Here is a 15,830-nt window from a genome sequence, read left to right as displayed (position 1 = left end):
TTTCAATAAATATTATATTGTATTTTGATAATATTGTTAGTTAAAGGAAGTAAACCTATTTTTCTTAAGAGATAAGTTTTTCATGACTTATTTTATGAAAATTTTAGTAACCAATGTATTCTTTTTATTTATAAAATATTGTTGATATTTTAGATATTTTGAATGTTAATTTTTATTAAGTTATATAATTATCGTAATAATTATTCGATAAATTTTCTTCTTCAGTATGAATTCGATTAAGTGGATATTGATGGTCTTATAAAATGATGGTATTTTAAGGTTATGAGGATTTTTAGGTATTGAAAGATTAAAATAGGTTATTTTAGAAGCTTAGGATTAAATATCGAAATGTGTGATTAATTGAAAATTTACGAGAATTACGTGATTATTTTATAGGTGACGATTAATTATTGTTCGACATTTTGAGGAAAATTCCGAAAAAGCTAAGAAATCCAGGTAAGCAAGGTTCCTATGCTGGAATTTGTATTAAAATAAAATGACATAAGGTTATTTTTTGGAAAATATACATATTTGATTTTGAAAAGAAATTTGAACTACCGTAGTTATTTGTTCTGCATTACTCATGAGATTTTGTTTAAGAAGAAATTATTTTCTGTCATGATTGGTGTAGACATGAGCTTATTTTTGACATTGTGTTTTCTGAACTTTGAAAAGAGAGTGAATATGAAATTTTGTACATAAATTATATTGTGATATGATTTTGTTCTGTTATGAAGATTTCCTGTACTTTGATACGATCTGATGTGATTTCTGAAAACCTCTAGCATAACATTCTGTTTCTGTTTCTGTTCAGTTCTGACCTTACCACGGGTGTAAAACTGTGGCCTCTGTTCGAGTTGATACCAACTTTTCTGTTTCTGGTGCACCCACTTTGGAAACAAAGTGATTTTCTGCGTGGTCTTTCCTATATGCACACTCGGGGCTCCGAAAATGAATAAGGAAAAGATTCACATTCTGTTTCTGCTAGGTTAGCTACCGGGGTTTGCACAACCCTACCACAGGGGTTAAATATGGTATTTGTTCTGACATGATAAGATAAGATGTGATGTTTCACTTTATGCTATGCCAAAGGGATTTTGATTATGAATGTTTTCGAACTTTCGCTCTTCGCTCTGATATTTTTGATAACATGTTCTGACGCTATATTATGAAAATGTTATTCTGACGCTGCATTCTGAAAGAAAATATTTTGTTTTTACATTCTGAATTTTGTAAATGCTCATGTTTACACACTAGTATATATCCTCTGCTTACTGAGCTGTTAATAACTCACCCCTTATCTCCAATTATTTTTCAGATAATTTTGATAGTTTAGCTGGACATCAAGAGTAGGAAGTGTTAACAAGGTGTAATGTCCGTAATGGAATATGTGCCCGAGGGTACAAGTGCTTACTTGAGAGTCGTAGTTAGAAAACTGTTTTATTTTTTGTTATTATGATTTGATGAGTTAAGAATATTTTCAAGTTTTGGAGGGTTTTAATTTATGTTATTGAGAATTTCATGGTTGTTCCCATGAAGGAACATAGATTTTTGGGTTGATTAAATGGATTAACATTTTATAGAGTTTTCTAGATCTTATAGTTGTGTTATTGATGTTTGATGTTAAGTGTTAAGAGCTAACTCTCCGGACCTCCGGGAACGGGGTGTTACAAAGACTCTACGTTTATAAAGTAAAATGTGTTTGGAGAATAAAAGAGGTTTACAATGGAAAATATTAATCTTACAATAAAAAGGTCTCTCGTACAATTAAAACTCATGCCTAGACTTCCGTGCTCTTCTCCATGGGCCGTGTCCGTCCTGATCATTCAGTTTTTGTGAGGGGAGGGACATGCATAAAAATGAAAATAAGTCGATGCCTCGTAAGCATTACTTCATACAGTTAAAATATAACAACATAGGTTTTCATTCATGCATTCATCATTCATACATACTATACGTACATGCGTACATGCATACGTGCGTTCATGTGAAAACATCACTGGACGGAGTTTCCTTTTAAAATGGGCTTTCTTTTCATAAAATGTGTCCCCCGTCAGTACCTTCATTTCTTCAAGAATGCAGTGCGTTCATGCATTCATACGTTCATACATACTATACGTATATGCGTGCATGCATACATGCGTTCATTTAAAAACATCACTGGATGAGATTTTCTTTTAAAAATGGGCTTTCTTTTCGTAAGACGTGTCCCCCATCAATGCATTCATTTCTTAAAAGTTCATGCGTTCATGCATCCATACATTCTTTCTTATTACTTTCATAGGCCAGTACACACTGTTACGCCCCGTGTGTTGGGATTAGCGGTCTTCCTTTGGATCTGGACTCTACCAGTGGCCAACGGATTGGAAATCCCTTTTCAATCAGGGGCAGCACTGGGTGCACTTCTAGTACTACTTACCCAGCATTGCAATCTGCCCATTCATTGGTACCCTTTTCATTCATTCATGTGGCCGTTACGTATCTTCACACATTAAAGCATTCATTCATTCAGTCATTTCTTACAGTTCGGTCCTTTCAGTTAAGTCCTTTTCATTTAACAGTTCAGTTCATGGAAAAATATCGTTGAAGGCATGGGTTGAAACTTTCAATTCATTTCAGCTCTATCCTTCATTTAACAGTTCATTCATGGAAAACGTTATTTAAAAACATACATGAACTTAAACGTCGTCTTTCATGACATCCATAAGCATCACCTCATGGCACACATGAAAGCATCAGTTCGTAGGATCCATAAAAGCATTATTTTTCATGTTTTTTATGCATTTTCATCAGTTCATAGATTTTCTTAAAAAATACATATAATAGATACAACGTATAGTCATCCATTCACATGCGTGCAACTAATACTTTCGTTGTGTAAAAAGGGGCTGCCAAGGAGGGCTGTACATACGTATACCTTTGAACACTTAGCACTTTCTATCGTAAAACGTCTTTCATGTCTTTTTGTAAAGCATCGTGATGAAAAATGTTTCGCTTTCATTCCTTTATATTTTAGAAAACTCTTAGAAGAGTATGAACGTAACATTTACCTGGATTCCATGCTACTTGCATATCATGCAGTCCATTCATGTGCATGTCATATGGCAACCTACATGCATACACATAACCTTAACGTCATTCTCTATCTAATACATAAGCAACTTAAACTAGAAATAGAGCTACACATCACTTGGAACACTCTCCTTCTATCCGGTGCTCTTATGTGTACTTTACTATGTTAAACCCTTTAGGGACCACTTACGGTCACCACATCTTCCAACTCAAGGTCTTGCCTCGAGTGCTCATCTACTAAAGTGAACTCATGATTCACCTTAGGATTAAGACACTAAGACATTCATCTTAATCTTCTTACTAACCACATTCGATGCATGATTCCGACTGAGGGAATCACGCATCCCAGTCCTAGATAATACACCCATTACTACCTCCATGCACTTTAGCCCACACTAAATCCTCATTCCCATCCATACAAGCCACACAGCTCTAAGCCAACTCTGAGGCTTAAACACCGTGTAACTGGGGCAAGGACAGATTACCCATTACATATGGTGAATCTATCTGGCACATGTGTCTAACCAGATTACACATGTACCTTATCCCTTTATCACTTGAGACCAACATATAACATGTTGATCACCTGCGCGTAGGGACAAGGGCCATACTCCGATACCAACTTTCCTTTAACTCGGCTAGCATGACTCTTCATGCTACCCGTCCCTTTTGATAGTTCATCCTAACAGTTAACACGACAAGACTTCGTTCACAACCACGCCTTATGTCACGTCATATAGCTCGAGACTACACCCAAGCTACACCGTGACCTTCTCACGTCACCTGACATCCCACTATGCCATTTCTACGCCAACTCCTAACTCATCACGAGTACGGTTCCTCACATACTCCTCACTTTCCTACTACATCATTTCTACACTAACTCCTCACCTATCATAAGCACGATTACCAGTGGTCGTGACATTCCCCAGTCATGCTTCCACTGCGCACTCTTACACTTGTTCCGCTAGTTGACACATACTCCTAGCCATAAGACCATCACGGTGACGCTTGTCACCTCAGACTACAGGCTATGCCATAACTACTTCCGGACACTGTTTCACAGTTCCTGAAAATATTTACCACGCTCTACGCCCATCAACCACACAACCATCATCTTCTCTGCAACACGCCACATGGAGTCCCGCTACCTCATGGAGTACACTCTACGTATACTCCATTTTCACACACTACGATCTATCACCATTACGGCATACGCACCACATGGTGCATTGCTCCACTACATGGAGTGCACTCCTCTTGTACTCCATTCACACACGTTACGCCACATCATCATTATGGCATACCGGCCATATGGTGCAGCACTCCACCACATGGAGTCCCTTCACACACACTACGCCACATCACCATTATGGCATACCCGCCATATGGTGCATCATTCCACCACATGGAGTACATTCCACGTGTACTCCCTTCACACACGCTACGCCACATCACCACTATGGCATACCCGCCATATGGTGCATCATTCCACCACATGGAGTACACTCCACGTGTACTCACTTCACACGCTACGACCTATCACCATTACGGCATACGTGCCACATGGTGTATTGCTCCACTATGTGGAATACACTCCACGTGTACTCTATTCGCACACACTACGCCACATCACTACTATGGCATACCTATCATATGGTGCATCACTCCACCACATGGAGTACATTCCATGTGTACTCCCTTCACACACACTATGCCACATCACTACTATGGCATACCCGCCATATGGTGCATCACTCCACCACATTGAGTACATTCCACGTGTACTCCCTTCACACACACTATGCTACATCACCACTATGGCATACCCGTCATATGGTGCATCACTCCACCACATGGAGTACATTCCACGTGTACTCCCTTCACACAAGCCACGCCACGCCACACAGAGTACACTCCACGTGTACTCTTCACATTCCACAATACGCCAGGAGGATATATTTTACATATACTCTCCTTATCCCACACTACGCCACACATAGAGTACACTCAGCATGTATTGTTCCTATTCCACATGCCACGTTACCAATATAGCACACACTCCTCAACCATACTACACAGTACATTCCACAACACTTCACAGCACACTTCCCAACTACGCCCAACACTTCACAGCGCACTACACAAATATGCCCAACACTTCACTACACAGATATGCCCAACACCTCACTACACAGCACATCACAACACAACTAACTCCACAAATACTAACAACACAATCCACAACCTAATCAACTAATTAACATCTAACATAATTAACGAGGGATAGAGGGTTATACCATCGACGGGATAACCAGTGCGTTGCTCATCGATCGTCACTATTGATGATGTGGGAAGGGTCACACGTGGCGGCTAACCCACGTACGGTGGCTGTTTGGGCATTTGGATAGCTAAGTGTGGTCTTGGAAGGGCTCGTGGTGGCCTTGTGATGGTGGCAAGGAGTGTAACACGACGAATCTAGCCGGGTACAGTGGTGGTCAGCCACGCGTAATGGCTGTCCATCACGTGCAGTGGCTACCCACCACATAAAGTAATGGTTTGGACCTAGGGTTCGGCTAAGGGAGTTGCTGGTGGAGCCGTGGAGGCTCGGAGGTGGTGGCACAATGGTCCACGATGGTGGAAGTGAACTTGGCCGTGTGTGAGAGGGAGAGATGCCGTGAGAGAGTGAGGGAGAGTGTGTAGCATGGGTGGCAGATCGGGGCCATGGGTGGTCGGGATGTGTCGGTGGTGGCTGGAGGAGGCTCATGACAGTGGCTGGACACCATGGGTGGCGGCGCACGGCATTAGAAAGGGGAGAACCCGTGCATAAAGGAGGGAGAGAGCCTGTGCGGTGGAGGGAGGCTATGGGTCTCGGGTCATGTGGAGGAGGAAGTGGGAGGGATGGGGAAGCACATGGAGGCGCTTGGTGGCCGTGGGTGGCCGCGCACGACGGCGCAAGGAGGGGAAATGGTTAAAAATCCATTTCGGCTACTTACTGTTAAAAGAGAGGGAGGGTTGCACGGTGGAGGGTGATAGCCAGTGGGAGAAGGAGCTACCGTGGAGGTGGTGGCACCAGAGGATGGTGCACGGCGGTGCAGCAACGTGAAGCCCATTCAGGTTGTACACTGCCAAGAGAGAGGAAGAGAAAGCGTGAGGGAGAAGGGCCAGCATGGGAAAGCTCACCGGAGGGAGGAGGTGCCGGTGGTGGCGGAGGTGAGGAATTCGGGCATGGGGGGTGTCATGTAGTGCAATTCGCGAGGGAGAGAGAGGAGAGAGAGGGCTAGGGAAAAGTGAGGGAGAAGGAAGAGGGGTTTGGGTATTTAACCCAATCCCTTCGTCTTGGGATCCTCAAAATGATCTAACGGTGGAGGATTAAAACATTGATTTGAAAATGCGAAAACAAAAACTTAATTAAAAGCACTTAAAGGAATTAAGGTAGAATATTATTTAAACTAAAATATTATTTAAACTAACTTCAGTTTATAAAATAATATTCCTTCATCATTAATAAATAATGAAGTCTTATTTAATATATTTAAAAGGATAAAACCATTTAATTAATTAAAGCTTTCAACATAATTTAAATCTTATAATATTTTAAATAACTGAAATCATTTTAATATTAATATTAAAATTATTTCCGAAAATTATAATATTTTTGGACCTCTTCAAGAATATTATAATTATCGTATTTAAAATCAAACTTAGTTCAATAACACTATAAACGCTCCTTATAATTATTTTCAGTACATTTAAAACACTGGGCGTGCCTTAGAAGTCACATAATGTCTTTAGGAACACGCCATAGAGGTTCAGCACGCATAACGAGGCTCGTAATCGCTAGAGAGATGGGGCGGGCAATAACATAATTTTCATCCTTGGAACTTGCTTACATAAGAAAGAAGGAACATACGTTAGAAAGAAGAAGCGTATGTCAGAAGGAAGGAGCGGGGTGTTACAGATAATGCTCCATCTCAACTTAGGGTCGTGATATTCACACACTGTACATAATATCCAAACTGTCATTTTATTAATGTGCGCATCATGGTCTCCCCTATGGACCACCCATACACTCTGGTCCCTTCATCACACTACAGGTAATGATCGTTTGTGTGACTTCATAACGAAATATGCCCAGTTCGCCTAGCTCATTCTTGACCAAGCATCCTCTGGACTCCACCAGCAGAGAGACAATGACATTGACCAGAGAGCGTTACTGTCTTAGCTGGGTCTCACAGCTAAAGGGAAATTGGCAGCTGAGCTTCATGTTGGTTAAGCTAGGCTTATCTAGTAGTGCATGGTGGAAAGATAGAGAAAGAGAGAGAGAGAGAGAGAGAGAGAGAGGTTTTGTGAGTGCCATTGTGGCTGAGGAGATGTGAGGAAAAAGGGGGGTCAAGAGGAGGCAGTTGAGAAATTAGTGGAGGCTAGACTTTGCAAGGTTCTTTCTAGAGTGGTGCGACACTGCAAAACGAGGGTGGCGGTGGAACCCTAAGTAAGAGAACGAGATCCTGAGGGATCTAAGGGAGGTGGGACCGATAGATGAGAGGGAGGTGGGGGTGTGGCTGAAGTGTCTATGGGTGGGTGAGAGAGTCGATAAGTGGCTGCCAACAATGGTGAAGAGGTGTAAACCGAGAGACACAAAGCTTGACGGGTAGAGAAAGAGTTATAGGAGAGGGGAAATTGGTTGATGAGGAGTGGTGGCGGCATGGGCTACATCAGATAACACAACTAGGGGAAAGAGAAGAGAGAACTAAGGACCTAGTAGACTTGGTAGAGTGAGAAAGAAGAGAGGAGACAAGTAGAGGAAGAGGTGAGGTAGAGAGAGAGAGAGAAAGGAAGGGAGGGAGTCTGAGTGGGAGAGATAGATTAAGGGACAAAGAGGTGAGGGATGGGTAGAGGAAGAGAGGACAATGCATAGGTAGAGAGATGGAGAAAGAGAGGAAGAGAAAGAAATACGATGTGAGAGTGAGAAGATTTTAGGGTTTGTTAGTTTGGGGCCAAAATGACACCGTTTTCGGGGATGGGTTGGCTTTTTCCTAAGGCTTTGGGCCTAAGTGTGGGTTGGGCTTCACATCCTCCCCCTTATAAAAATTTCATCTAGGAAATTTGCTTCGCGTAACTATGACTAGTCTCTACGTCTACTTCCTTAGAGGTTCCCCCCATTATGACCAAAACTAGTTCTCCCATTAGCATCTAGCGTAAAAAATCCCAAGGTAGGCCATGCTATCCAAAATCCCTGGTTCCACAAAAGCATATCCCACCTATGGACCCTGATTATAATCACAATATAGACTATGCTGCCCATTATTGATGCTTAAGCTTTCAACTTCCATACCTCTATTGCACTCACTTGGTCACCTACTAGTTCGTTCTAAACTCAATCATTAATAACCACAAATTTGCATTGCAACATGATCAACCTACCATAAATTATATAGTCTCAAATTTAGATTTCTATGGGAACTGACGTCATAAATAATTCCTCAAATATCATCATGAAAATTGACTCCTAACCATTATATTACTAAGTATCACGCTTCTGCTACGCAACTTTGATAACTTCACCAAAAAGCCTAGAGTTAAGACCTCTTAAATATTTCACCCTCAAGAATAAACCAGATCAACACCTACTAAGAAAACTCTTACCACACTTGGATAGGATGATAGAATCATCTTCCAGAGCCATGAATTCTCACCCATCTTTCTAGATTGTCTCTTGGATCCTCAGTCAAAATCAATACTCCTTGAAAATTACATCTGTGATCGATGACAATATACTAGTACCAATCAACATAAACACATCAAAGTGCATAAAACAAATATCATCATATCAATGAGAAGCCTTTAACACGAAAAAGGGGTGATCTAAAAGAGTCTGCCCAAGACATACTTTCCATCAATTTTCCTTGGAATGATCTTAGAAACCATACACTAAGTCAAGCTCGTGGTGGATAAGGTTGAGTAGTCAAAACAGAGTTGTCAAAAGTGAAACAAGAAGTGGTGAAAGTCAATTTACTTGATTGCTTCCCATCGGTGAGAGAAACTAATTTAATGAATGAAGTCACATTTAGGAAGCAAAGGTATGCTCTGCCAGGTGAGTAAAGAAAAAAATTGATTTGCAATGGGTAGGGAGGAAGGTCACAATGAAGTAGCCGGGCTCACGATTGGTCCTTCCATTGAAAACTTTTTTTAATAAAATAAAAGGAAAATAAAATTCTAGCAATTCATAAAAAAATAGTTCTAAAACTCTGGTCAAAGCACTAAGTCGCCAAAGGATTTCATTAAGTTGGACAAATAAGTTGAGTTCACAAAATTTAGTAGATAAAGTGAATAGATAGAAAGAAAGTAAAAGATTTACAAAAATTGTGGTTTCCCTTCATATCAATTTCCAAGAGAGTTTCAAGAATGACAACCTAGAAACTTTGGGACCATGACTTAAAAATAAGCTAAGCCATGCCGTAAGGACCATTGTGCAAAGAATTCATAAAATGATATTTTTCAAGGATGTAACAAGTATGAATGTAGGGAGGTTTGAGTAATTGGGAAGAGTCAAGTCAATAACACTTGGAGTAACTTCTATGGGTAACATTAATTCAAGTATTTGCGACGGAGAAAGTTTAAATTATTCTATCAAATCCTACACATGTGGACATATATACTAACAATCAACTCTAAGGTGATGGTATCCTCACACCCACACTTTATCCAAGATGTGCCTATCTAATCAAGGTCCACACATCCCATCTAAGATAAGTAATGCACTCCGAAAGTTTTTAAACCATCTCGACCAGCCAATAAAGAGCACCTACAACCTTCCACCCGACAACAGAGACTTAACTGCTCATCATCCCAATCCTAATTAGAATTTATTCTAGTGGTACTAAACTCAATATCATTCATTACGAAAGTCCACCAAATCATTACTAAAGTTTGCCTTCAATATAAGTAGTCCACCCACTCCTACTCTTAACCTAACTTGATCACATTCTACACCATCACATAAAATATCATTTCCATCAGTCTGTTGGACCTATTTCCTTAGAATTGACAAAAATCATTTCTTAAAGTTTGCACCATCTATAACCTTAATTTGATAAGAATCATTTCCTGAAAGTCTGCCGACCTTATAACCTCAAACTCAATAATAATCATTTTTCAAACTGTGCACATTCGATAACTTAGCAGACTCGATATGAACTAATTCGATCGAACTTGCATACTAAAACCACAAACCTCAAACCTTGTAAGAATTCATTGCTTAAAGTCTACACCTCTAAAACCTTAACTCAAATAAGAATCATTTTTCGAATGTCCGCAAAATCGATAACCTTATATCTAATAAAAATCATCTCTTAAAGCTTTTAGATGCTAAAACCTTAAATGTCATTAAATCATTTCTTAAAGCCTGTAAAATTCAAATCATCATATATTAAAGTCTACAAAGTCTAGAACCTCATATTTCAAACAACTCATTTCATAAATTCTGTAGAATCTAAAACCTTAAATATCCTGGGTGATTAGAAGTTGTCACCTCCATCAGTTCATGGCTTCTATTTCTGCCACGATGAGCTCGCCTAGACGATGTTGTTTCCTTTCAAGTTTAGATATCTCAAATCCACACCTAACTGCTAAAAGTTCAAGCTTACAACACTAAAGTTTCAGGCCTATCGCAGTGAAAATTCAAGCCATCTATGCTAAAGATTCAAGTCTAAATGAACAAATTTTCAAGCCTATCATACTAAGATTGAAGCCTAACTCTAGTATTGCAGCTAGGTGACCTATGGATTTTCCCATAGCCATAAAAGCTCTGATACCACCTATGGTGTCCCCAACCCCCTTGCAATTTGGCTACAACCACGATACTAAGACGTTGGCTATAATAATCATACACCCCTCGCACAATAAGAAGAATACAATGTGTGCTTACATAATAAAAAATGTGTACAAATATATTGTAGCATAAATAAAACGGTATTCTTAATGAAGCTAATTACACTACCAAAAATTAAATTACATCATCAAGCTAGCATCCATAGGCCACAAGTCTGGAAATAACTTTAATTACAAAAGAGAAATAACCACAGTCTTCATTCTTCTAGTGGAGTTGGACTTACATGCACGTATCCATCACCATACCCTCCCTTTACATCAAAATCTATGATTCTGAGGAGTAGAATCGCCAGTGGGACCACCACAATGAGATTTCACAAAATTTCAATAAGTGAAACTAAGTCTCACACTCAAAATACATTTAGGTAGAAAAAGGGAATTATGCCAACAAGAAAGTACAGAGAAATATGACATTTGACATTTTGAAAATTACCAAACTCAAGTATGCACTGAATCATTCACACAAGACATTACACACCCAAAAATCCCAGTTTTTGTTTTGAAAATATTCATTTTATTAAGGTATGAACCATGGTCTCCGTATGGACCAACCGGATACTCTAGCTCCCTTCGTCACACTATGGGTAATGACTGTGCATGTGACTTCATAACAAGTGATGCCCAGTTCTTTGCCCAGTAGGTTTGTGGCCAAGCATCCTCTAGTCTTCACTAGTAGAGAGGCAACAATGTCGACTAGAGACTGCTACCGTATCACTTGAGCCAGCTGTTGCTCGGCAACAACTTAGGGGTCATCACTCAGTTGTAAGCACTCCTGAGTGACTAGAGGAGCTCCACCGAGATAATGCCCCATCTCGACTTAAAGTCGTGATACTCACACACCCCACATAAAATCCAAAGTCATTTTATTAATGTGTGCACCATGATCTCCCTTTGGACCATCCACAGACTTTGGCTCCCTCAGTCACACCATGTAACGACCATACGTGTAACTTCATAACAAGTGATGCCTAATTCACGACCAATGAGTTCATGGCCAAGCATCCTCTAGCCTCCATTAGTAGAGAGGCAATGACATCGACCCAATTGCATTATAGTCTCAGTTGGGTCTTATGGTAGAAAGGGGAATCAATGGCTAAGCTTTACTATGGATGAGTTAGGCTTCTTTTGCTGTGCATGGTGGAGGGGGGGAGGGACGGAGAGAGAGAGAGAGAGAGAGAGAGGTTTTGTGAGTGTTGTCGTGGCTGAGGAGCCGTGAGGAAGAGCGAGGTCAAGAGGGAGGCAGTCGAGTAGTGAATTAAGGCTGGACTTAGCGAGGTTGTTTTTGACCTATTCTCATCGCGAGAGCAGCTTAAGTAGTCCACCGACAACCGATGGGTTAGGGATTGGGACCCCCTTGCCCAGCCCTTAGATCCAATATTTTCCCAAAGTTAATGTTGTATTCTAGCACTTAGGTCAGGTTTGGCTTCATAGGACATTGGTGAAACTTCACCTCTTTTCTCTATGCTTTGTCACTTGTGCCAGCATGGTTAAGCATTTTGGATATTAGATCCCTGCCCTTCTGAGAACTCTCCTAGTCTCGGTAGCTTTCTTCCTTCATCCTTCGATCAGCAATGAACCTACGTATAACTACGGGAGGCATGGCTGCCCTTCTGGGAATTCTTTTCTCTCACACCATTTTGTCCTTTAAAGGTTGTGGTTTCGAACTAAAGGTTGATGCCCTATTTATAGGCATGTCCCTCCTCAAATAAATATGGAAACTACCCTAATGTGACTCGCTCACTTTCCCATGTAAACTCCTTGTTTCCTACATTCCACTATTGCACTTTTACTAAGGGTACAATTTTATATCTCAGTCTCTTCTATCGTAACCAATCGAGAGAAAAATGAGTGGTTGATCACAATGGGGGCTGAATGTGAGGATTGTACAAAGATCCAACTCCCCATCCATGGAAGGCCAAGACCTCGTTTCAAGAAAAAAGAAAAGAAAATCTCGTTCAACGAGTCTCCTTGTGCTATCCACCTTCATTTGAAATCCTCTCATTTTTTATTCAAAAGCTTGACTCCAAGATCAGAGCTTAGACGAGTTTATTGCTACAAAATCACAAGATATTTGGAGATTTTTAAGGAGGGTTTCAAGTGAGATAGGGATTTGGATATTTCAATCGAATGGTTAAATGTGATTGAAGTATTACTGGTCCTAGTGGGAGATTTTCGCAGGGGATCAGATAGAGAGAGGCAGATGAAGAAAGAAAAAGAGGGAGACGGAGGATTAAGACTCATTGGTATCCCTCGGTGAGCGACGAGAAGGTAGCGGGTAGGCTTGGGATAGAAGAAAACTCTAGAGAATGGAGAGAGAATATCAAGCTGGGGAAGAATGAAGTTAGGGTTAATTTATGTCCTAATTTTTTTGTGGCAAATTTTTCTCATTGCGAAATCTATTAAGTAGTCATTTAATAAATATTTTTATGCAGCGACAAAAAAGGCACCGTAAAAAGTTGAGTTTGTGGTGACTTTTTCTGTCGTTGATAATAAAACGTTATTCAACAAATCTTTTGAGGTGGTTTTATTTGTGTGCACAAAAAGTCGCCGGAAAAATGGTATTTTGGTTACCCTTCCTTTGCCTTCGGAAATCAAAAGCAGCTACAGTAAAATGCACTTTTGCAGCCAAATATCAATCGCCGGAAAGAAATTTAGATGCAAATGCCACAACCTTCCTCTGTCTATTTTGATTTGTTGCAAGGGTATTTTAGTCAGCTTGGGTTTGTGGGAGTGGCATTTAGCCTAACCCAGGTCTCTTGCAAGGCAACTTGGTGAAATATATGTATATATAGCCTCTTTGAACATATTATTTCATACATATTCAGTATATATGTACTAGTAGTAGCAAGTTTGATTGGCATGCCTTTCACAGCTATAATGAATACTTCCATTAATGGGTTGTCAATGGTACTTGTGATTTTGAAGTTTCACAAATGTGGTTTTATCTCAGTAATTCGAACACCTCCGAGGAAAATGTGGCCAATCGTGCGCCACCGTGGCATGCATTTGAAAGTGACTACCATGCGCGAGAATCAAATAAGATTCTTGGAGTAATTTTCCGAAGAAAAAAAAAATAATTGCTTGGGTGCAAAAGCCAAAATTCTAGTAATATATTGTGTTTTATTGACATTTTCGACAGTAAATATAATAATGAAATAGCTAGTACAATTATTTCATCAATATGAAATCCAATACCCTTAGGATTACACAAATTCCTTTCTAAATCATACCTAAAATAGCGGGATGAGAGAGCATATAGTCTGTATGATAGTGAGTACTAACAAGATAATAGCAGCAATGGTAGAAGCACCCATCCATGGGGTGAAAAAATAATCACGTATCAAGGCAGCCTTCAACTTTTGAACATAAGTCACACGTTCTTGGTGGAATTTGTTCAAACCTTCACAGATACTATGATAATCGTTGTTCATACCTGAATGTACGACGTTTATGCACAGTTTGTTGATGAAAGTTTGATTGATGTCGTCTAGCCAATTAGCGATGATCTCGTCGTGAACAAGTAAATCCATGTCTTTGTTTGTTCTGATAAGGAACCGTAGCAGAATATAATAATCAGTAATATATGCTTCATGAGGATAGTGGCACTCCTCCAAGGCCATGAGGTTTCCAGCATAAATCTCCATTGTATCGTCTAGCTTAAACTTTGGGATTTCCAACTCTCCGCCGTGATCTGCATATTTTAGTTCAAGCTGTGTGCAACTACTGCTTGAATCGATCAACTTAAACTTCAATCCTACCTCCTTCAGCTGAGTTGCACTGTGCATTTTCTTAACTATTTTTGCACTTCTTTCCGGTCTCCTTTCGCGAGGAGGTAGGCAAAAGAATCTAAGCAAGTCAACAAAGTGCATTATTTTCCACTCGAGATCGTGATGAGACTTTTTCTGAACGTTGTGATAATCGAACTGGTCAAAGCAAAGCTCAATGAAGGGGTGATCGATTGAGAGATCTGGCATTGCAATGTCATATATTTTCTCGATAATAAAGAAAGGAAGTTGATTTTCAAGTAGCATCAAGTCCAGCTGCAGCCTATTGCTTAACCACGGCTTTATTAATTCCCGGTCATATTCAGTCCAGAGTTCCGCCCAGTTTCTCCAGAAAAACTCAATGATGAAGCTCGCATCAATCAGGATCATTTTCACAAAATCATCACTGCTAAGTGGTATAGTCTCTGAATAACATTCACGAACACTTTCTTCTGCAGCTTTTATAGTGCTTACTAAATCCTTCGTGTCTACGTTTTCTCGCTCCTTGAGAGCTTTGAGATGCCCCAGTTTAAGCCTTTTCATGGCCTGCAACTTCTTGTTATCACGATGGAAAGGACCTATCGATATAACTTGGGGAGTGTAGGCTTCTTTGTTCGATTTTCGAAGGGGATCTGGCACCTTGTAGATACAACATCCAGGTGATTCTGGGAGTGGCTCTAAGCTTGCCAACCTTGTTTTGATTTCATTTGCCAATTTTGTGCCTCGATGTTCATTTTTTACCAAGGCATTTGCTTCCTGATCATCTTGAAGTTTTGGTTCATTTGCTGATTCTCCCATCTATCAATAACGTAGCCACAAATTAATGACAAAATAACGACATTAATTATCTTTTACAAGGACCCAATATTACAACGTTAATTGGATCTTATGCTTTTTGCCTATCAACAATATTATTGAGTACCCTTTCATCGATCTTTACGCAGATCATCAATTCATGATCATGATAACTAACATACAAGTAATTATTAACTAATTATCACATGAAATCCACACCGTACGTTGTATACTGAGGCTTAATTTCGATAACTTTGCATAATTATATATTACTAAAAGATACAAAAAGTCAAATCTCGAGTTCAAAAT

At 39.9% G+C, this 15,830-nt stretch overlaps 1 protein-coding gene across 1 annotated transcript; it reads right to left on the bottom strand.

Annotated features, from left to right (window-relative positions):
- Positions 1 to 14,192: 14,192 nt before the first annotated feature.
- On the bottom strand, positions 14,193 to 15,524 carry LOC121242361 (UPF0481 protein At3g47200-like). The gene has a single exon (XM_041140235.1). The coding sequence runs from the start codon at positions 15,522 to 15,524 to the stop codon at positions 14,193 to 14,195; it is 1,332 nt and encodes a 443-aa protein (XP_040996169.1).
- Positions 15,525 to 15,830: the final 306 nt, after the last annotated feature.

The sequence above is a fragment of the Juglans microcarpa x Juglans regia genome, chromosome 8D, assembly GCF_004785595.1.
Source record: "Juglans microcarpa x Juglans regia isolate MS1-56 chromosome 8D, Jm3101_v1.0, whole genome shotgun sequence".
Classification (NCBI taxonomy): Eukaryota; Viridiplantae; Streptophyta; class Magnoliopsida; order Fagales; family Juglandaceae; genus Juglans; species Juglans microcarpa x Juglans regia.
Note: the sequence above shows the minus strand (reverse complement) of the source record. Positions and strands in the feature narration are given on the sequence as shown.